This window comes from Thamnophis elegans, chromosome 14 (genome assembly GCF_009769535.1).
Source record: "Thamnophis elegans isolate rThaEle1 chromosome 14, rThaEle1.pri, whole genome shotgun sequence".
NCBI lineage: Eukaryota > Metazoa > Chordata > Lepidosauria > Squamata > Colubridae > Thamnophis > Thamnophis elegans.
This window is the reverse complement of record NC_045554.1, coordinates 36,615,821-36,638,190: the sequence shown is the minus strand read 5'-3', so window position 1 is coordinate 36,638,190 and position 22,370 is coordinate 36,615,821. Positions and strand designations below refer to the sequence as shown.

Here is a 22,370-nt window from a genome sequence, read left to right as displayed (position 1 = left end):
GTTCTATTTTCCTGGTTATCCTGAGGTGCTAACAAATATGCTTAATTTGAATAAAATCTATTTTGTTTTGTTACGTTGTCGTGTACAGTTTGTCCATGGAGCCTAGAAAATGTTATCCCGGTTTCTTTTCCATGACAATCTCATGCATAGATCATTAAGCCAGTTTAACATGTTTTTTTTTTAATTTTAAGTTGACTTTACAACAATAAAGTTACTGTCCATGTTTTTTACCCATAGTAAGTTGCCTGCCAGTTAAATATATAAAGTCTGCATTCAAACAATATATTAAGGTAGTTTTAGAAAATGCAATTGCTGAATCAAAATTATGGAAAACTCTTTGTCTTTTAAGGCACGATGTAGTTTGTTTTGACTAGTTCGATGAATACAGTTGTAGTTTAAAGCGGTTTAGTTCCCCCCCCCCTTTAATGTAAATGAAAGCAATGCATTTCACCTGCAAATAGATATGTATTGGGTAACATGAAGAATTTTATTTTTATATTTAAAAAGTAGAGGATCAACTCTTGTTTGATTCAGCAATCTAAGAGACATATGATCATACATAAGATTGTATTATTTCTACTTTATACTACTTCTTCCAACATTCCTTCTAAAAACTAGCTCATGCAATTGCCATGTTTCAATATCAGCCTTTTCCTATTATTATTATACAATTGTATCACAGCGGCCAGTTGTTTCGCCGGATTTGGCATTGGTTACTAGTCGGGCCCCACCCAGGGGCCTAGGACGTCGTAACGTATTTTCGTAATATGCGTGCAGATCCAAGCAGTGCGGCTTTTTGCATTTGACTAATGGTGATTTTGTCAATTTTTAACTGTTTTAAATGTAATTCCAGTGCTTTTGGAATAGCACCCAGTGTGCCAATTACCACTGGAATTACCACTGCTGGTTTGTGCCATCGTCGTTGAATTTCGATTTTTAAGTCCTGGTATTTTGCGATTTTTTCATGTTCCTTCTCGGCGACCCTGCTATCACCTGGTATTGCAATATCTATGATTGTAACCTTGCTTTTCTCAACCAGTGTGATGTCTGGTGTATTATACACCAGTATTTTGTCCGTTTGTATATGGAAATCCCACAAGATCTTGACCATCTGATTATTATTATTATTATTATTATTATTATTATTATACAATTGTATCACAGCGGCCAGTTGTTTCGCCGGATTTGGCATTGGTTACTAGTCGGGCCCCACCCAGGGGCCTAGGACGTCGTAACGTATTTTCGTAATATGCGTGCAGATCCAAGCAGTGCGGCTTTTTGCATTTGACTGATGGTGATTTTGTCAATTTTTAACTGTTTTAAATGTAATTCCAGTGCTTTTGGAATAGCACCCAGTGTGCCAATTACCACTGGAATTACCACTGCTGGTTTGTGCCATCGTCGTTGAATTTTGATTTTTAAGTCCTGGTATCTTGCGATTTTTTCATGTTCCTTCTCGGCGACCCTGCTATCACCTGGTATTGCGATGTCTATGATTGTGACCTTATTTTTCTCAACCAGTGTGATGTCTGGTGTATTATGCGCCAGTATTTTGTCGGTTTGTATACGGAAATCCCACAAGATCTTGACCATCTGATTTTCGGTGACTTTTTCAGGCTGATGTTCCCACCAGTTTGTTGTTATTTTAATATTATAATTTTTGCACAAATTCCAATGGATCATTTGTGCTACTGAATTGTGCCGCAATTTATAATCAGTCTGTGCGATTTTTTTACAGCAGCTGAGTATGTGATCAACAGTTTCATCAGCTTCTTTGCAAAGTCTGCATTTGGCATCATCAGAGGATTTTTCGATTTTGGCCTTAATGGCATTTGTGCGGATAGCTTGTTCTTGCGCAGCCAGGATTAATGACTCTGTTTCTTTCTTTAATGTACCTGTTTTTAACCATAACCAAGTTTGTTCACTGTCCACTTTATCTTTTATTTTTTCCAGAAATTGACCATGCAGTGCTTTGTTCTGCCAACTCTCCATTCTTGATTTTATCACATCTTTTCTGTATTCTTGTTTTGTCTGTTGGGCCTTCAGTAGATTTTTGTTCTTTACTTCGATTAATAGATGTTCTTGAGTTTCTTTTAAATAATCAGCCAGTGCATGTTTTTCTTCTTCAACTGTTTGCTTCACTTGTAATAATCCTCTGCCACCTGATTTTCGGGGCAGATATAGTCTATCAGTATCACCACGTGGATGTAAACTGTAGTGCATTGTCATTAGTTTCCTGGTTTTTCGGTCCAAAAGGTCCAAATCAGCTTGTGTCCAGTTAACTATGCCAGCTGTGTATCTTATAACTGGTATTGCCCAGGTATTTATGGCTTTGATTGTATTTCCACCATTCAATTTAGATTTCAAAATTTTCCTAACTCTGTTGGTGTACTCTCGTCTGACAATAGTTTTTACTTCTCCATGCTTGATGTTATCCAACTGCAGAATGCCTAAGTATTTGTAGGCTTCATTTTCTTTGCATTTAATTAGTTGGCCATTGGGCATTTCAACTCCCTCAGATGCAGTGATTTTGCCCCTTTTTATGGATACAGTGGCGCATTTTTCCATGCCAAACTGCATTGAAATATCGGTGCTGAATACTCGGACTGTATTTGTCAATGATTGGATTTCTATTTCTGACTTTCCATAGAGTTTCAAATCATCCATATATAGTAAATGCGAAATTTTTTCAGCTTTTTTGGCTGTTTGGTAGCCTAATTTCATTTTTTTTAAGATTACTGATAGTGGGATCATTGCGATGATGAAGAGGTGAAAGTGAATCACCCTGGAAAATTCCTCGCTTGATATTAACCATTCCGTAGCTCTCATTCCCTACTGCCAACTCAGTTCTCCATTGTTTCATTGCCTTTTCAGTAAAGGATGTAATATTTTTGCTAATGCCAGTTGTTTCTAAGCATTTTATGATCCAACTATGTGGCAGTGAGTCAAATGCCTTTTTGTAATCAATCCAGACCATATTCAAGTTCATTTTTCTGTTCTTACAATTTTCTAATATCATTTTATCAATTAGAAGCTGATCTTTTGTGCCCCTGCTCCTTCTTTTGTTGCCTTTTTGCTCTACTGGCAAGATGTTGTTTGTTTCCAAATAATCCATCATGTTATCTGCAATAATGCCTGTGAGTAATTTGAAGGTTGTTGGCAAGCATGTTATTGGTCTATAGTTTTCAGGTGTTGTTCCTTTAGTTTTTTTAATTATAATTATTATTTATTTATAATTATAATAATAATAATAATAATTATTATTATTGTTGTTGTTGTACAATTGTATCACAGCGGCCAGTTGTTTCGCCGGATTTGGCATTGGTTACTAGTCGGGCCCCACCCAGGGGCCTAGGACGTCGTAACGTATTTTCGTAATATGCGTGCAGATCCAAGCAGTGCGGCTTTTTGCATTTGACTGATGGTGATTTTGTCAATTTTTAACTGTTTTAAATGTAATTCCAGTGCTTTTGGAATAGCACCCAGTGTGCCAATTACCACTGGAATTACCACTGCTGGTTTGTGCCATAGTCATTATTATTATTATTATTATTATTATTATTATTATTATTATTATTATTTTGCATCATCAAGCATGCTCATCTTCCTGATATGTTAGAATTACAGTTGCTAGAATTCTTTTCCCAGCATGGCAAAGAGCATTTAGAGAATTCTAAGAGATGAAGTACTAATGTAGTTTGAGCACAACAGCCTGACTAAGGTTCAGATTCTAACTGATGAAAAGTTCTGAAGACTACAAAAGTGTCTACTGCACCATGATTTTCTGAAGCTTCAGTAGGATGGTTCTATAAAGATACCCATAGTGTAGATTGTTCGCATTCTGTACTTACTCGTTTTACAGATCTTGCGTTTCTCAATTGTAATTTTTCAGCTTTGCAAAGCTTATGAATCACAAAGTGGTTAAAGATTGGTGAATCTGTGCGACAAGATAATCTCACTCACCTACAGAAATTTGGGGCTCAATTGGGGTCATAAGTCAATGACTACCTGTAAATTGGGGGAGTCAGTTAAGCAAATGGCTTGCATTTTGTCTTTGCAATCCTAGGCAGCAAATATTCTTTGCCCCAGATACCTTCTACTACCTTAAAAGGGTAAAGATCCCCCTTGCGCATATGTGCTAATCTTTCCTGACTCTAGGGGCGGTGCTCATCTCCATTTCAAAGCTGAAGAACCAGCGCTGTTTGAAGATGCCTCCGTGATCATGTGGCCGGCATAACTAAACACCAAAGGCACATGGAATGCTGTTACCTTCCCACCAAAGTGGTCCCTATTTTTCTACTTTCATTTTTTACGTGCTTTCAAACTGCTAGGTTGGCAGAAGCTGGGACAAGTAAGGGGAGGTCACTGTTACATGGCGCTAGGGATTCAAACTGCTGAACTGCCGACCTTTCTAATCGACAAACTCAGCGTCTTAGCCACTGAGCCAGCGTGTCCCTATACCTTAGACTTAGAATAACTTTATTGTCACTTTGAAGGTACACTAATCGGTGTACATTAAAATGAAATTTCATTGCATACAGCTCTCAAAGGAAGGCCACCCATCTCCAATATACACTATATAAACACGACAAAATAAATAAATGAATACAAAATTATGCATATATACCCATATATATGACACAGAGAAACAACAGTCTAGTTCTGAGATATACATGTACATGGCGAGAAAAACAAATATTGCAAGTTTACCAGATGGATGGCATAGATCAGGTGTCCCCAAAATTGGCAACTTTAAGACTTGTGGACTTCAACTCCCAGAATTCTCCAGCCAGTTGAAGACCACAAGTCTTAAAGTTGCCAAGTTTGCAGACAGATTAACAGAGTTGGAAGGGACCTTGTAGATCATGTAGTCCAACCCCCTGCCCAAGAAGACCATACACCACTTCTGACTGATGACAGTCCAATCTCTTTTTGAAAGCCTCCAGTGAGGAAGCTCCCGCCACTTCTGAAGGCAACTTCTGTTCCATGGGTGGATTGTTCTGTCGGAAAATTCCTCCTTATTTTTAGGTTGAATCTCTCCTTGGTCAGTTTCCATCCATTATTCCTTGCCTGACCTTCATGTGCTTTGGAAAATAGCTTCCTCTCTGTGGCAGCCCCTCAAATATTGGAAGACTGCTCTCATGTCTCCCCTGGTCCTTCTCTTCCCTCTGGCATAGATGGAGCAAAGCTGGTCCAGAATCTGGTACCTCTTTTGGTCCTGTATAAAGCGGCCTTCTAAGCCGGACCTTCTCAGAGCCAGCCTCGCCCTCTCTTAACCAATCGGGCTCCCCCTTTTAATCAGGCCGTCAATACACCATCACCCGCGCTCCCTCCCACCCCTCCTTCGCCCTTTGGCACCGAAGCTCCCCTTCGGGTCGGGCGCCTCCTCGCGCAGGGCTTGCCGGGAGCTGTAGTGCGCGCGTTTCGTCGTCGGAAAACTGAAAGGCGAGAGCGAGGGAAGAGACTCGCCTTCCCAGCAGGCCCTGCGAATGGATCCGCGCGCCCGCCAGAGAGAGAGAGGGGGGGGACAAGGGGAGGGGGCGTGGCCGGAAGAGGCGGTGCCCGGCGGGCGAAGCGGCGAGGGAGCAAGGGAGAGACCCACACACGGTGAGGCTGCGCTCGGGGGGCTTCGGGCTGCGCTCGCCGCCGCCGCCGCCGCCGCCATCGCCATCAGCCTGGTAAGTCAGCGGGACGCCTGAGGCGTGGGGCAAGGAAAAGGCCCAGCGGCGGAGGGAGACCCGCTTTGCAGAGGCTGAGAGGCCGCGGGCCCTGCGCTTGGGCGCTGCCCCCTCAGGGTAGGGGAAGGGCCGGGGAAGGGCGTGTCGGGGGCTCCTCAGCCCTTTTAAGCCCCTCCCCGCCTCAAGGAAGAGAGCAGCTGGGGGGGAAGGGAGGGGGCGACTCCTTGCCCCACCCGCCCCCCTTCAAACCCGGAGCCCCCCACCCCTCCCTTCCCCGCGTGTTCGGGAAACGCACGTGTGAACGGGCAAGTTCGCGCCTCCCGTGTTTGCGGACGGCCACGTGCTTTTGCGGGGGAGGGGGGTTTCCTCCCAGGCGCGCGATTTGAAAGTTCCTCTGCTTTGGGTGGAAATGTCCCTTTTTTCTCCCAATTCCCTCTCTTTTATTTGGCTGCTTTTGAGATTTCGGGATGGAGCGATGGGACGGAGGGGAAAGCCGCACCCTGCAGTTCCTCAGCCCGTTCCTTTCAAAACCAAAAAAAAAATATGAATAAAAATTATGGCCTTTTTAAGGAAAGGGCTGGTGTTACGTTGTGCACGTGATGTGTGCGGGTGCCGCGTGCGGTGGATCTCGGTGGATCAGCCAAGCGATTACTTCTCCGCAAAGCGATTCCCACTTTTTTAGACGTAGAATTGTGTCTGTGTGTGCTTTTCCCTTCAAGTTTTCTTTTCAAGTTAGACTTTTGACCAACTTTATTGTCACTTTGAATGGTACACTGATCGGTATGCATTAAAGGGAACTTTGGTTGCATACAGCTCTGGCCACTTCCAATATATGCTACATAAACATGGCTAAATAAATAAATACAGAATTATGCATCTACCCACCTGTATTATATGGGGACACTTGGCTAAGACCCTGAGCTTGTTAATCAGAAAGGTCGGCGGTTCGAACCCCTAGCGCTGTGTAATGGAGTGAGCTCCCATTACTTACTTGTCCCAGCTTCTGCCAACCTAGCAATTCGAAAGCATGTAAAAATGCAAGTAGAAAAATAGGGACCACCTTTGGTGGGAAAGTAACAGCGTTCCGTGCGCCTTCGGCGTTGAGTCATGTCGGTCACATGACAACGGAGACGTCTTCGGACAGCGCTGGCTGTTCGGGTTTGAAACGGAGATAAGTACTGCCCCCTAGAGTTGGGAACGACTAGCACATATGTGCGAGGGTTACCTTTACTATATGACACAGAGAGTGAGTGTGTATCTGTGTTTTTCAAAATTGGTGACTTTTAAGGTGTCGACTTCAATTCCCAGAATTTCCCAAACACCATGGGACATTCTGGGAGTTGAAGTCCACATCTTTTCAAAGTTGCCAAGTTTGAGAAACTTTGTATACCAGGCTACATCTTATGTAAAGTTCATTAAGATTCTCAATTTTGGGTAAAAATAAATTACAAATGCCTAGTGCATTCATAAAAAAATGTTTCCAATGAGAAATAATGGGGTGCTTGAGTATCTATAAAAGGATTTCAACTTATCAATGACTGAACAGTGAGAGAGTATAGCTAAGATGCCAAAAAAAACCTGCATCAAAGTTATAAAATTGAGCCACTGAACTAAACTTTGTGGAAATATGTTGTTGGCATAAATGAATTAGGACGTGAAATGAATCTTTTCATGGGCCACTTAGAACCATCCATTTTTCATGAATCCTAAGCTTTGAGAAAAAGGGCCAGAAATTCAAGCAGGGAGGGACAAGTAAAATATGTGCAGCTTCCTTATGTGTGGGATATAGAACATAAGAAAATCTAAGTATCTATAAATGTTAGATGATCAGAAGCGTCACATGCAAAACAATTTGTTGGTTGATAAAAGTAGTCCTCAAGTTATGACCATAATTAAGACCAAAATTTATGTTGCTAAGTGCGAAATTTTGTTAAGTGAGCTTTTTTCCATTTTACAACTTTTCTTGTCACTGTTGTTAAGTGAATCTGGCTTCCCCATTGACTTTGTCAGAAGGTTTGCAAAGGGGATCATGTGACCCCCTGGACACTGCAACCGTGATAAATGTGAGTCACTTGTCAAGCATCTGAATGTAAATCACATGCTGCCATGAAGTGTGAAAAATGGTCATAAGTTACTTTTTGTAACTAAGCGACCTGTTGTAAGTAGAGGACTACCTGTATAGACCTTTGCAATCCAATGCCTTTTGAATGGATTAGTTATAACTCTTAAGTTCTCTGTAAGTATAGTTATTTGGCTGGGTGAGTATCTCAGCAGTTGTCACGATAGCACCAGGTTAACAAAGTCTGAAAAACATAACTATAGTTATAGCTTCTCTATTTTTACAAGAAAATACAAAGTAATATACCGTATTTTTCAGAGTATAAGACTCACTTTCCCCCCTAAAAGAGGATGACATTTTGGGTGCATCTTATACATCGAATGTAGCCCTCTGCCCGCCCCCATTCTTTTGCCTCTGCCTCCCAACAATTTGCCTCCTTGCAGCAAATAGCAAACAGCCTGTATCAGTTTCAGCACAGCTTGATTAGCACAAGCAGCTGATTATCAGTTTCGGGCTGCAGGGATTGCTATTGCTGCCTCCGCTTGCCCCGTTTTCAGCTTCCGCATCCCATTTTTGGCCTCTGTGTGCCTGGTTTTCCGCCTCCATGCACCCCATTTTCCACCCATTCCGATCCCCGATGCCCGGAACAGGTGGAGACTGGGGTGCGGAGAGGCTGAAAACGGGATGCGGAGACCAAAAATGGGAGCAGAGGCGGCAATAGGCTATGTCAATCCCTGCAGCCTGAAACATCTGGTTGGGAGGCCGGATAGTCAGTTGCTTGTGCTAATCAGGCTGTACTGAAACTAAATGGGCTGTTTGCTGCAAGAAAGCAAATTTCTGGGAGGCAGAGGTAGATTTTCCCCCTCCTTATTTTCCTCTCCAAAAGCTAGGTGCGTCTTATACTTTGGAGCATCTTATACTCCGAAAAATATGGTAAGGATCCTAGTTGTGCATAGCAAAAAAAAATCCAGGAAGCCGAATTTGGCAATTCTAAGTAGGGCTACTATATGTGCATTGGAAGAATCAATATACAGGTAGTCCTCGACTTATGACCACACTTCTGTTATTAAGCGAAACAGTTGTTAAATGAGTTTTGCCGCATTTTATGACTTTTCTTGCCACAGTTAAGTGAATCACTGCAGTTGTTAAGTTAATGAAGTTCTTAAGTGAATCTGGCTTCCCCATTGACTTTGCTCATCTGATCCCTGGACATCCCCAACTGTCATAAATATGAGATAGTTGCTAAGCGTCCAAATTTTGGTTGTGCTGCAGCTGTTGTAAGTGTGAACAAAGTCCCTTTGTTCAGTGCCATAATTTCGAACAGTCACTAAATGAACCTTTGTAGGATCGCCTGTAGTTTAAGGGCAAGTGACCAGAGGATAGGCTGGTGGATATTGGAAGGCCAGGCTGATTACGCTGCATTTTCTTTTGTTTACAAAAAAAAAAAATAGAATGGAATTGTAAATTCTCTGAATTTGTTCTTCTGCATTTTGATGGGCTTGCCTAGGGTAATTTTTATAATTAAATGACTGCCCATCTCGCAAAAAAAGTGACTCTGGGCAGCGGACATACCGTATTTTTCAGAGTATAAGACGCACCTTTCCCCCCCACCTTTTCAAAAAAGAGGCTGAAAATCTGGGTGCGTCTTATACACTGAATGCAGCATTTTTTGCCTCCCAAAACCCTGCCCTCTTCGCAAAAATGTCCGTGCATAGCTTTTAGAAGGCTTTCAGACAGCTCCTGGGGGCTGAGGAGGGCAGAAATGAGCAAAAAATGGGCCATTTTTTGTTCATTTTTGGCCCTTCGCCCCAGGACCACTGTACAAGCCTCCTAAAGGCTATTCATGCCCTTTTTGGGTGGGGGGGAAACGGCCAATTTTTGTGAAAAACTGGCCGTTTTGGGGAGGTTTGCAGAGTGCAAAAACGTTTTTATTTAAATTTGCCTCTTCAAAACTTTGGTGCGTCTTATACTCTGAAAAATACAGTACATAAAACTCCTCCCTCCTACTATTTTTCCCCCAACAACAACTTTCTAAGAGGTAGGTTAGGCTGAGAGAGAGACTGACCCAAAGTCACCTAGCCCAGGGCTCTCCAACCTCGGCAACTTTAAGACTTGTGGACTTCAACTCCCAGAATTCCTCAGCCAGCTTTGCTTGTCTTTAGAGGCTGGCAAATTGTCATTGAAAAGCTAAAACTAAAGAACTTTAGCAATTACATATATTTAATATTTACAGGTAGTGCTCGACTTACAACAGCTCAGTTAGTGACTGTTATAACGGCACTCAAATTTATGACCACAGCATCCCCATGGTCGTGTGATTTATATTCAGATGCTTGGCAACTGACTCACATTTATGACGTTTGCAGTGTTCCTGGAGTCACATGATCTCCTTTTGTGACCTTCTGATAAGCAAAGTCAATGAGGAAACCAGGTTCACTTAACAACCATCTCACTAATTTAAGAACTGCAGTGATTCACTTAAAAATGAGGCGAGAAAAGTCGTAAAAATAGGACAGACTCACTTAACAACATGAATTTTGGGCTCAATTGTGGTCATAAGTTGAGAACCACCTGTATTTGGAATTAATATTTCTTGACCACAAAGGCTTCCAGCAAACAATAAAAAGGTTAGAATCAAAATCAATTAAAAAGTAACTTAAATCTACTTTATCAAGTAAGTGGATTATCAAAAATTACCTAAAAATTACCTAAAATGTCTTTAAAGTATTTGGCACTCCTCCACGAGAATAGAAAATTGATGGATGTATTGCAATTATATATACTTGTATACTGTATTTTTGGACTATAAGATGCACCGGAGTATAAGACGCATCATGATTTTGAAGAGGTAAATTTTTTTAAAAAAATGTTTTTGCAGTCTGCAGGTTTCCCAAACCCTCTCTACACCTGGTTTTTTGCAAATATATATATATAAGGCTATGCAGAACTTTGGGAGGCTTGTAGAGTGCTCCTGTGGGGTGGGGCGGGGGGCAAAAACAGCCCTTTTTTGCTTGTTTTTGCCCTCCTCAGCCCCCAGGAACACTTTGCAAGCCTCCCAAATCCTCTGCACATCCATTTTTGCAAAGGGGATGGGGTTTCGGTGAACCAAAAATGCTGTATTCAGTGTATAAGATGCACCCTGATTTTCACCCTCTTTGGGGGGGAAGGGTGCGTCTTATACTCTGAAAAATACACTATATACTTTTATTAGAATGTTTAGATTTTGCAGGAAACCATTCTAGCATAAAGCATAATCGCTCAGAAAAGATGTACAATTTTCCACTTTTATCATCAGCTTCCTTTTGTCAAAAAAACGTAGAGGGATTTGCATGGACTTTTGCTTTTCATAAGATAGAACCTTTCTTTCCATTTACATACTTTTCCGCATCTTCAAAAAGTTTGGTCAGCCTTGCAGATGGTTTTGCTTTCCTTTCGACTCTTGGAGTTTCTAAACCCAGGTAATATTACATTTCATTCAAAATATCAGTGTTTCAGTAGAAGCTCACTGATGTTTTATGTCCGCTGCCCAGCATTTTAAAGGACAGCCAACTATCCAGAATCTGTCAACCTTTCTTGACGGTCTGACCATGTTTCCATGGTCACATTAATCCCAGATTAAAATGAATGTGCAAGTCAAGCTGTGTGTACTGTTGCAAAAACGCTGGACAGATTAAGCCATCTTTTCTGAACGCTCATCAATTCTTTTACCTTGTTCTTTTCTGCTGCAAACATTTGTCACCATTAGAGCTATCTGAATACTCTCTGAGTCCTCGTGAAGAATAATTGACCCCTTAATCTTTTTTTTTTTAATAAAAACATGGCTGTCCCTTTGAGGAAACAAGAGGCAGCTGTTCCTCTGTGCTGATCATAGGAACTTTTTGAGGATCTCTTAGGGCAGTGATGGGGAACCTTTTCAGCACCAAGGGCTCAAACTGGAACGTGCGTGCATGTGCATGCATCAGAGTGTTAGAAACCCAAAGAGGACCTGGCCGATGCGCATGTGTGTGCTGGCCAGCTGGTCTTCGGGTTTCTGGCGTGTCAGAAATGCGCATCAGCCAGCTGGTCTTGGCGCGCACTGAAGCACTGGAAACCCGAAGACCAGCTTGTCTGTTTTTTTGCTGTTTTTCAGCCCCAAAAAACGGCCTGAAAACAGCCTCTAAAAAGGTTTGGAAAACAGCCTGAAAAACAGCATGGTTTTTGGGTGCTCCGGCACCCATGAAGCTGGCCAGCGCGCATGTGCACGCTGGACACCAGAAGAGCAGCTGGCGACGGTGCACATTCCCACAGAGAGGGCTCTGCATGCCACCTGTGGCACCTGGTTCGCCATCACAGTCTTTCCATTTCAATCTTTAATAGGTTCACAAGTGATCCTCGACTTATGACCATAATTTGTTCAGTGGCCGTTTAAAGGTACTGCAAAAAATAGACTTACGACTGGTCCCCAAAGTTATGACCATTGCAATCTCCTCCACTGGCATGTGATCAAAATTCAGGCCCCTGCACTTCTGACCTCAGGAGCACGTCAGCTCCCCTAAACCCACCTGTCTTCCTCCATCTTTGCCATTCTGGGTGCCTTGCACTCCACCACACCTCCTGCCACCCTCATTGCCTGCAGCTGGCCACCATCAATTTCCTCCTGCTGGTGTCCTGGAATCCACGCCCTGGTTGCCCCAGAATACGTGTGGCGAGCACGTGGCAGGGTGGTGGAGACTTGTCTGCCGAAGGGAACATTCCAGGCGTGGCTGAGGGGGTGGCAATGGGACTCTGCCCTAAATTGTGGTATGAGGTTAAGGAAAAGATGAGCGTGGCAGGGCAAAAGAAGCACAAGGTTCTTGCCTAATAATCTCACTGGCTTCGCAGCTGGCGCTACTGTAACTGCCGTCTCTAAGTGGTGTAGTTATCTCACTCAGTGACAGAAATTCCAGTCCCACTGGTGGTCGTAATTTGGGGACTGTCTCAACTTTAGTGCTCAGCTTATAACTTGGATTGGATAGCTTTGTTGTGGATCACAAGGAGGCACAGGACATTATTTTTGAAACGAATTGTAGTTGAGCCTGTTTTTTTGTAATTGACATTAGTCCTCAACTTATGATCACAGCTGAGCCCAAACTTTACGCTGCTGTGAGAATTTTTGGTGTGTGAGTTTTGCCACATTTGACGACATTCCTTGCCACGTTCGTTAAGTGAATCACTGCAGTTGTTAAATTAGTAACACGGTCGTTAAGTGAATCTGGCTTTCCCGTTGACTTTGTGTGTCAGAAGGTCGCAAAAAGGGATCTCATGACCCCGGGACATTGCAATTGTCATACCCGTGAATCAGTTGTCAAGGATCCAAGTGTGTAAATCACATGATCCCCCTGGGCATGGGGCAGCTGTCATAAGTGTGAAAAATGGTCATAAGTCCCCTTTTTCCGTGCTGTTGTAACTTCGAATGGTTACTAAACGAACTGTTAAGTCGAGGGCCACTGTTTATTAAGCACACTTGCTTTAAAAGTAATTGACCCATCAATTCGATCAAAGCATTTTCATCCAATTGGATGCCATTCCATATTTCGTTTCTGCTGATTGAAAAACAGCAACTTCAGTGTTGTGGTTAAGGGATTAGGATCGAAACCTGGTGGCTTTTTTACATAGTCACATTCTTTCCAGCGGTTTGATTTTTTTCCTTTCTTTTTTCAGATGGCGTGACTAGAACTGTAAACGGTATTCTACGTTTTGTCACATTGTAGACTGATGTTGATAATAATGACATTTGCTTCTTTGTATTATGTTCTCCCAAGTGAAATTTGTCTGCTGTTAGAACAGCTGTGCACAAAGTTGGTGGTTTCATCAACCTATATGCATAAGAAGGTCAAATATCCTGTGTTTTTCTTCTACTTCCAGTTGCTGGCTGCACTGAGAATTCAGAATGGGAGACAAGCCTATTTGGGAACAGATTGGTTCCAGCTTTGTACAGCATTACTATCAGTTATTTGATACAGACCGGACTCAGTTAGGATCAATATATGTAAGTAACTCTGAAACAGATGCTTTTATTGTGGGGTGTTTTATCATTGACCTCCACCTTCCTTTGAAGTCAATAATGCTGGCACTCTCATAATGTTGTTTAGCAGTACCTTACAGTTAATTTAAGGGACGTGGCGGCTCAATGGCTAAGACACTGAGCTGGTCGATCAGAAAGGTCAGCAGTTCGAATCCCTGGTACCGCATAACGGAGTGAGCTCCCATTACTTGTCCCAGCTTCTGCCAACCTTGCAGTTCGAAAGCATGTAAAAATGCAAGTAGAAAAATAGGGACCACCTTTGGTGGGAAGGTAACAGCGTTCCGTGCACTTTCGGTGTTTAGTCATGCCGGCCAATGACCACGGAGATGTACTGAGCCAACAGCGCTGACTCTTCAGCTTTTAAACAGAGATGAGCATCACCCCCTAGAGTCGAGAACGACTAGCACATATGTGCGAGGGGAACTACTTTTACCTTACAGTTCATTTAATCTCAAGAAGGATTATTCTATTCAATCTTTGTCACTAATATATTGCCTATATTTATCTAATATAGAAAGTTTGCCTTGAATCACTTTTGACTCCGTGAGGAGCTCTGGGAAATTACTAATTTGTTTTTAACAAGTATGTTACTATTTTTAGTGCAAAATAAAATGTTTCTAAGCAGATTATTGTTTTATTGTTTCAGATAGATGCCTCATGCCTTACATGGGAAGGACTACAATTTCAGGGCAAAGTAGCTATTGTTGAAAAACTCTCAGTAAGTTTCTGATAAGTTGTAGTTCTGATGTTCAGCCTAAGATATCCCCCTCCCCAAATTCTAAAAATTGCCTCACCTGTACAATGAAATAGATGTCACCTTGGAAGTTACCTTTCAGATTTCTTTGGGTGGGGAACTGCATGCAGGCCATGAGTTTCCTGTTCTTGGCTTAATTCATCATTATCTCCTGGATAGAGTAATCTTAACCTTTTCACCAAAGTCTGTTCTCTGTAAGTAAGCTCCATTTTTTCATGGCATGCTGTTATCATTTAGAGCCATGATGATGAATCTATGCCATGTGGGCCAGAGGTGGCACGGAGAGCCCTCTCGGCTGGTACGCGCACCATCGGTCAGATCTCCATGGCGTTTCTGTCATGAGCTTCTGTTTCCCTGAAAAGTACAAAACAGAAGCTCACGAAAGAAAAAGATCTTACCTCTTGCCACGCTGCTGGTGTTGGGAAGCCCGCCTCCCGATCAGGGTTCCTAGTAATAGATCCATTGCAAGCAAAAACTCTGAGGCAGGTGGATTCCTCAAAGAATAGCTTTATTGGAAATATATTGGCACAGATCTGGTGAAAGCCAACTCTGAGGGGCCCCTTGGTTTTCACCTAATTAAAAGTAAACATTTTCTCCTCAACCCCAAACAATCAGTCACCTGGCCCAATCACAGCAGCATCCACTGGTCTGGTGACAACACTCCTTCTGCCAGTTGTGAGAACGACCTTGGTTCCCAAGAGAAAGTATTTTGTTTTGACTACACAACCCCAGCTATTGCTAATCCCCCCCACTTCCCTATCCCTCGCTGCAGAGTGGCAGCACTGAAGCTCCAAGATGGCCTCATCCAGATCAGCTTCAGAGTTGATACCTGGGATACTAACTCATAAATATGAATGAGTTGGCAAGCATCTGATTTTTGATCATGTAACCATGGGGATGCTGCAACAATTGTAAGTGTGAAAAATGGTCCTAAGTCACTTTTTTCCAGTGCCATTGTAACTTAGAACAGTTCGCCAAATGAACTGTTTGTCGGGGACTATCTGTAGTTCTCACATTATAGTACTAATTGGGACTGGTATTTCCATTGCTAAGTGACACAGTTGCAAACTGTCAACATTGCACGACCATGCTGTTTAGCGATAGAAATCCCAGCACTTCTGGTTGACACAGTTCAGGGAATCACTACGTGTCATTTATCATGTGGTCACTATTTACGACCTCTTTCCCATTGTCTTTGCTTGTAGGAAGCCAGCAAAGGAGGTTGCTTGTGGCGATCCTGTGACTGAGGGATTGCTGCAACCAACATACAACCTTTCGTATCTGCAACTCTTTCGGAGCCCTCATTAAGTTTGAACAGTCACTGAATGAGTGGTTGTTAAATGAGGGTGACCTGTAAATCCTTCTGTGTGTCTCCCTTCTCTTTCAGAGCCTTCCTTTTCAGAAAATACAGCACAGCATCACATCCCAAGATCATCAGCCTACACCAGACAGCTGTATACTCAGTATGGTAGTTGGACAACTTAAAGTAAGTCTGTTTTCAGGCCTGGGTTGCAAGAAAAAAAATATTTAGAACAGCATTTCCTTATCCGGGTGCTAGCTGGCCAGGGAATTCTGGGAATTGAAGTCCTTAAAAATGCCAAGGTTAAGGTTACACTGATTGAAAGCATTAGTCAAGAATCCGTTCATAGCCTGCTTATGTGACCTGCTTGATAGCTGAGTTTGATCATCAGAACTTTGACAGCTATAGCCTAAGCTAGCCTTAATGTCTCAAGACAGTGTTATAGACAAGCCAGTCCATTTCTGATTAGGTCAGCAAAGCCGATTGTACAGACTTCAACTATTAAGTCACCAGGGTTCTTCATTGTGGTTATTTCTCTTCCTTTATGCATAATATCTAGGGATGCGGCGACTCAGTGGCTGAGACGCTGAGCTTGTCAATCAGAAGGTCGGCAGTTCAGCAGTTTGAATCCCTAGCTCCGCGTAATGGAGTGAGCTCCCATTACTTGTCCCATCTTCTGCCAACCTAGCAGTTCCAAAGCATGTAAAAATACAAGTTAAAAAATAGGGACCACTTTGGTGGGAAGGTAACAATGTTCCGTATGCCTTTGGCGTTTAGTCATGCCGGCTACATGACCACAGAGACATCTTCGGACAGCGCTGGCTCTTTCGCTTTGAAATGGAGATGAGCACCACCCCCTAGAGTCAGGAACGACTAGCACATATGTGCGAGGGGAACCTTTACCTTTATGCATAACATACAATGGCACAGTTATAACAGGCTGCAAAGTCTGCCTGTGCTGGCTGCAGGGAAGGAATCAAAGTAATAATCCTTTTGCACTGCTAAATGCCTATGGAGATTCTCAGTCATCCAGGTCATGGTTGTCCCAAAGGTGCTTTTTCAGGAGGCAACTGGACTTTCTGTTTTTTTTTTCTTTGAAGACATCTTGCTTCTCATCCAATAATCTTCTTCAGCTCTGATTGATCAGAATCCTTTCATTTCCCACCATCCAGTCGGAGCTGAAGAAGCTTCTTGGATGAGAAGTGAAATGTCTTCAAAGAAAAAAACAGAAAGTCCCATTGCCTCATGAAAAAGCACCTTTAATTATTATCTTTAAAAAGACAATAATCTTTGTATTGCAACCAATTGGAAAGCAGGGCCAGAATTCTGACACTTTTGTCATTGAAGAAGCTAAATGGGAATCTCTTAATGAAGTCATGCGCAAAAAAATCCTGTGATCCCATCATGATAGATCAGTCAGAATTGAGTGGATTCCCAATAAACTAAGGCTGTTGGACAAGCTAAAATGAGGCACAGCCTATTACACTAGAAATAAGCCTAATGCAACATGGGGGTTAGGAGGGCACATACTGAATTCCATATCATGGAATTGCCAAAATCTACAAGTAACACTAATTCACTTGATATGATAATGTAGCAGCTTATGTGCAGCTGTGATATGGCCATGTTACACCAGTTGCCAGTTTGCTCTCGAGTGCTACTCAAAAGTGCGGTCTTTGAAACCTGATGAGTAGTCCTTGCTTAGTGATCAGTAGGGACTGGCAATTCCATCACTAAACAGGGCAACCACTGAGCAGAAAAATCACACGATTGCAACAGGCTTACAAAGTCACTTCCCATTGGGTCATTATCTTTTTTTTTTACTCATTTCCAAGACTTGAACTGAATACAATGACATGATTCATCTGCTCTTAATAACAAACAATTAACATGAGAGTGTAGCTTGTAAGTAGCTCCAAATATGATGAGTCATACTGAGCTCTGTTGTGCCTAGTATTTTATCCCCCTCCCCATGCCTCTTTTTATAGCACTGCTTCTTAATATTCAGTAAGAGTAGAACCACCCCGTCGATGTTAGTAACCCCATTTTGCATATTCTATGCAAGTGCCATAAATAATATCCGTGACAGAATTTTGTCGAGCTACCGCCATTTAATATTTTCAGATTGTAATGTTTTTCTCCTGTCCTGCTCAGGCAGATGATGACCAAATTCTAGGTTTCCATCAGACCTTTTTGTTGAAAAACTTACAAGGTGCCTGGGTATGCACCAATGAAGTCTTCAGGCTAGCCCTCCACAATGTTTAGCCTTCTGGCCACCTCATGCTCTGATCTTCGCTGCCCCCTCTCTGAGTAAGAAGCATTCTGCCTGTTTCTCTGCCCCACCTGATCTTGCAAAAAAAAAAAAAAAAGCATGAACATTGCTTGTGTGTTACCCGAGGAGGGTTGCAGTATGACAGTGTGGATTGCTTCAGGTTGATGACTCTCGAAATGAGCAGCGGTGAAGTTTCCTTTGCAGAAGCAGCTGCCAAACAGTTAATGTAGTGTTTATATATATCAATCGGTTGCTTGTTTAACACCTTTAGGATACAAGCGCTGCTTAGAACTCTGGAACGTTGGAGTGGCATACAATGAATGCTTGCCTTGTTATGCCTGAAAACTGTCTGCATTCGTGCCTATAGGTACAACTGTGCAACTTGTTTCTTACACCAGGGTCCCCTGGGCGGAGGGCAGCTTACAGTTTAATCCATTGTGAGCATGCCGTTCCCAAACAGACATTTGTCTCAACTGCGAGAAGTTTCCAGTTGATATATTAACTACAGCGATTGATAAGGAAGAGGGAATGTCAAAACAAATTAGAGTGGGCAAATGCAGTTGTGTTGATTGCTTTCTCTCAATTAAAGAGAATTAAAGGGTTAAACGAAAGGTGTTCCAGAAAAGGTGGGTTTAAAGAATGGGTCTGGCCTGGTATTTTCAAAGTGGAACAGTAGGAAGGATCTGGGAATTGATAGAAGGGAATATTTGTAACTCACTCGGGATTGAACTCTGGAGTCCTTGGTGCTCTCAGCTTGGTTGTTTCCTTGTAGACATTTCATTGCTGTTGTGGCCTATCAGCCACTGGCCCCTCCAGCAGCCGAATCAGACGAGGAGGCATGGGAGTCAGAGCAACATCAGGGCAACCTGGGAGCGCCGAGGGGGAAGAGGGAACAGAGCTATCAAAGAGCGAGACAGAGGCAGACCCTGGGCTGTCTATCAGCCCTCGGAGAGTCAACAGCCCCAGGTTTAGAGATGGCTGATGAGGAAGAGGAGGAACAGCTGGGTCCAGTGCCTGACGTGCAGATGTGCACAAGGCAGAGGAAAGGAGAGCAGTGGAAATCTGTGGGCCGGTCCTTGGGATGGAAGAGCCACCACTGTTAGCGAAGCTCCACCCTAGCTCTGGGCATAAAAGGCAGGGGACAGAGATGAATAGATGTGGCAGACAACTATTCATCTTTTGGGCGGGGATGATGGCGCTCCTAATAAAGGAATCATTGATTTAAATACAGAGGGTTTGTCGTGTTTGGGGAGCTGGGTCAGAACAATTACTCAACTAGCCTCATAAGTGCTAGGTGATGTTATCTAGTTGGGTATTGAGATGTCTGCAAGAAAATAAGTAAGCTCAGGAAGCACAAGGACCCCGTGCTTCTTGGGAGGTACGGCATGGCCAGGTACTGCTCTGCACTCTTCCACTTTGGGTGCTGAGAGAAACAAATAGTAAAATTTTGGTTGCAGAAGGACTAACTTTTAGAAACACTCTTCTATCTCTCCACTATGGTTCTATGTTGACTTTCCCTAATCTGGTACTATCCCAATACGTTGGACAGCTGTTCCCAGCCAACATGAATGTGTTAGCTGGGAATTCTGACATATCAAGATGCCTTTGTGAAACTGACCCCTAAGTGGGGGTTTTGCACAGGGGAAGGTAGCATGACTAGGCACACAATTGTAAGGATTGTCTCAGGCTATTTTTTTTTTTTGAGGGAGGGGAAGAGTTAGAAGAATTTGTGAAGCCAACAAAATTTCCAGTCCCAGAATGCGTTTTAGTTTGGTTTACCCCAACTGCTAATTGCTGACAGCAGGCTATCCATAGACAGGATTCCTTCTTATCTTCACCAAATACTTAACACGTAGATCTAGTTGATGTGTTGTAATCATAATTAACTGGCTAGGACACAATTGGGCGAGTTCACACTCTTCTAAGCCACAAATATGGTTTATATGCACTGACTGGATTTACAAAGCCTACCAGCATAAGAGTTAGTACAGTGTGCAAATACAACCTTAAGTCTTGGAATGTCATGTTCCTCAACATTAATAATAGCTACGATGTAACCTTGTTTTAACAGACTAATTGGGGAAATGCCCATTGTACAAAATGTCTATTAGGGAGTAAATAGTTGCACGGCATTTGTCATTTGTGTGATGACATAATTATACAAATGGTCTAGATCAGGGGTAGTCAATCTTTTTATACCCACCGCCCACTTTTGTATCTCTGTTAGTAGTAAAATTTTCTAACCACCCACCGGTTCCATATTAATGGTGATTTATAAAGTAGGGAAGTAACTTTACTTTATAAAATTTATAAAGCAGAGTTATAGCAAACCCCTACCGCCCACCATGAAAGCTGGAACGCCCACTAGTGGGCGGTAGGGACCAGGTTGACTACCACTAATCTAGATTGTGCGTCACATTGATGCTTTGGCTGAGCTGGGATGGGCGTGGCCTGCGTGCGACGCATCCTGCCTGCAGGTCGCCAGTTTGACACCCCTGGTCTAGATCAGTGTTTCTCAACCTTGAGAATTTTAAGATGTGTGGACTTCAACTCCCAGAATTCCCCGGCCAATGTGCTAGTTAGGAAATTCTGCACATTAAAGAGGTTGAGAAACACTGGTCTAGTTTGAAAATTGATCCATTTCACGTGAAAGCCATTCTTATCAACGTTTTGCTTGGTTGTACTGTAAAACCAAAATTACTGTGTTTGATAAGACTATATGCAGTTCATTTTCAAGATGATTATAGGAGAAGACAGTATTCCACCTTAGCTAGTCATAAAAACATCACTGAAGGATCAGGAAGAAGTATTTCATATTTTATAACTCGAAGTGAAACTTAGTTCATTATCCAGATTCAAACTTACAGCTAGTCCTTTATGAGTGCAATTGGGACCAGATATCTGGTTTTTAGTTGTTGCAGTTCTAAGTTGAGTAAGTTGATCCACTTGACCAGATCTGATTTTACATTTTTGGCAGCAGTCATTAAGTAAACCATGATAGTATTTAAGAGAATGCCACAGTCATGTGAACCCATTGTTCCAAATTCCTGGCTAAGAGTTTTGGAAACAAAAACATTAAATTGGGGAACGTTGAATATTACTGCCGCAGTCAGGAACTGCGCTTCAGTTTCCAGCAATATTTAATAATTAATTCATGACATTCAGCATCATCATGACTAAAAATGCATGTTGTGTTCTTGCACAGAGACAAAACAACAAATGTTAGCTTCTGTCACAAAAAGGAATTGCTGGTCAGGGAAGAAGTATATGCATGGCAACATTGGACTCCAGTGACAGGAATTGGATGCGCTGCTCAAAAGCATCTTAATTCTTGTTTTTCCTTTGTCTCTGCAGGCCGATGAAGATCCTGTGATCGGATTCCACCAGATATTTCTATTAAAGAACATCAATGATGCTTGGGTTTGCACCAATGACATGTTCAGGCTAGCATTGCACAACTATGGTTGAAATGACATCCCCGAGGCACCTTGCCTTTTTTTTTCTCCTCCTCCTCCTCCTTACCAATATTAATCACACCCATGGAACATTCCAAATATCATACACAAACCTGCACACCATGGCAAGCAAGCAAGATTTGTGACATACCCTTCCGAAGAGTTTTATGTTGTGTCACTAGAAGAGTTCCTTGTGCATGATGTTTGGAAGTTAGAATTAGCTGCATTTGACAAAAGAAGGGTATGCTCTTACCAGCATGCCTTGGGAAGAATCCATAATACAAAAAAAAAAAAAAAAAGGTTCTGTTTCTGTACTGACAAGTTTCTCTAATAACCCAAAGAAACAAAAAGGATATGAAAGAATAGCCAGCCTGAAGCCAACTCAGATAATTGATTTTTTTTCTCTTTTTTTTTCTTTTTGTTGTTGTTCACATATTTCAGTGCTACATTATACAATAAAAACCATGTGATTTTCTTAACAAGTTTAAATTGTTGGATCTTCAGTCTGTAAGTGGAAAGTCTTGTATTTCCAACTCTTGTGTTTGAATTCTTAGTTTTGGGAACATGTTTGGCTGGGCGTATGATTTTTAAAATGTCCACGTATGCTTTGTGCTCCTTTTTTTGCTTTTGTTTGGAAGCTTGCGTGGATGTGTCGCTGAATAATGGCTTCAAACTTGAAATGGGAAATATTACCGCTCTCTGAAAATCAGAACATGGAATTATATTAACTACAGGTGCAGCAAGTTTATTTTAACGATCCTCAAGTCAATTTCCCCCCCATTCTATCATGCAGATATACATAAAAGACT

At 42.3% G+C, this 22,370-nt stretch overlaps 1 protein-coding gene across 1 annotated transcript; it reads left to right on the top strand.

Annotated features, from left to right (window-relative positions):
* Positions 1 to 5,550: 5,550 nt before the first annotated feature.
* NUTF2 (nuclear transport factor 2) lies at positions 5,551 to 22,050 on the top strand. Its single transcript, XM_032230940.1, has 5 exons — positions 5,551 to 5,678; positions 13,621 to 13,744; positions 14,427 to 14,498; positions 15,922 to 16,020; positions 21,461 to 22,050. Exons 2-5 carry the CDS (start codon positions 13,646 to 13,648, stop codon positions 21,572 to 21,574), a joined length of 384 nt encoding a protein of 127 aa, XP_032086831.1. The 5' UTR covers positions 5,551 to 5,678; positions 13,621 to 13,645; the 3' UTR covers positions 21,575 to 22,050.
* Positions 22,051 to 22,370: the final 320 nt, after the last annotated feature.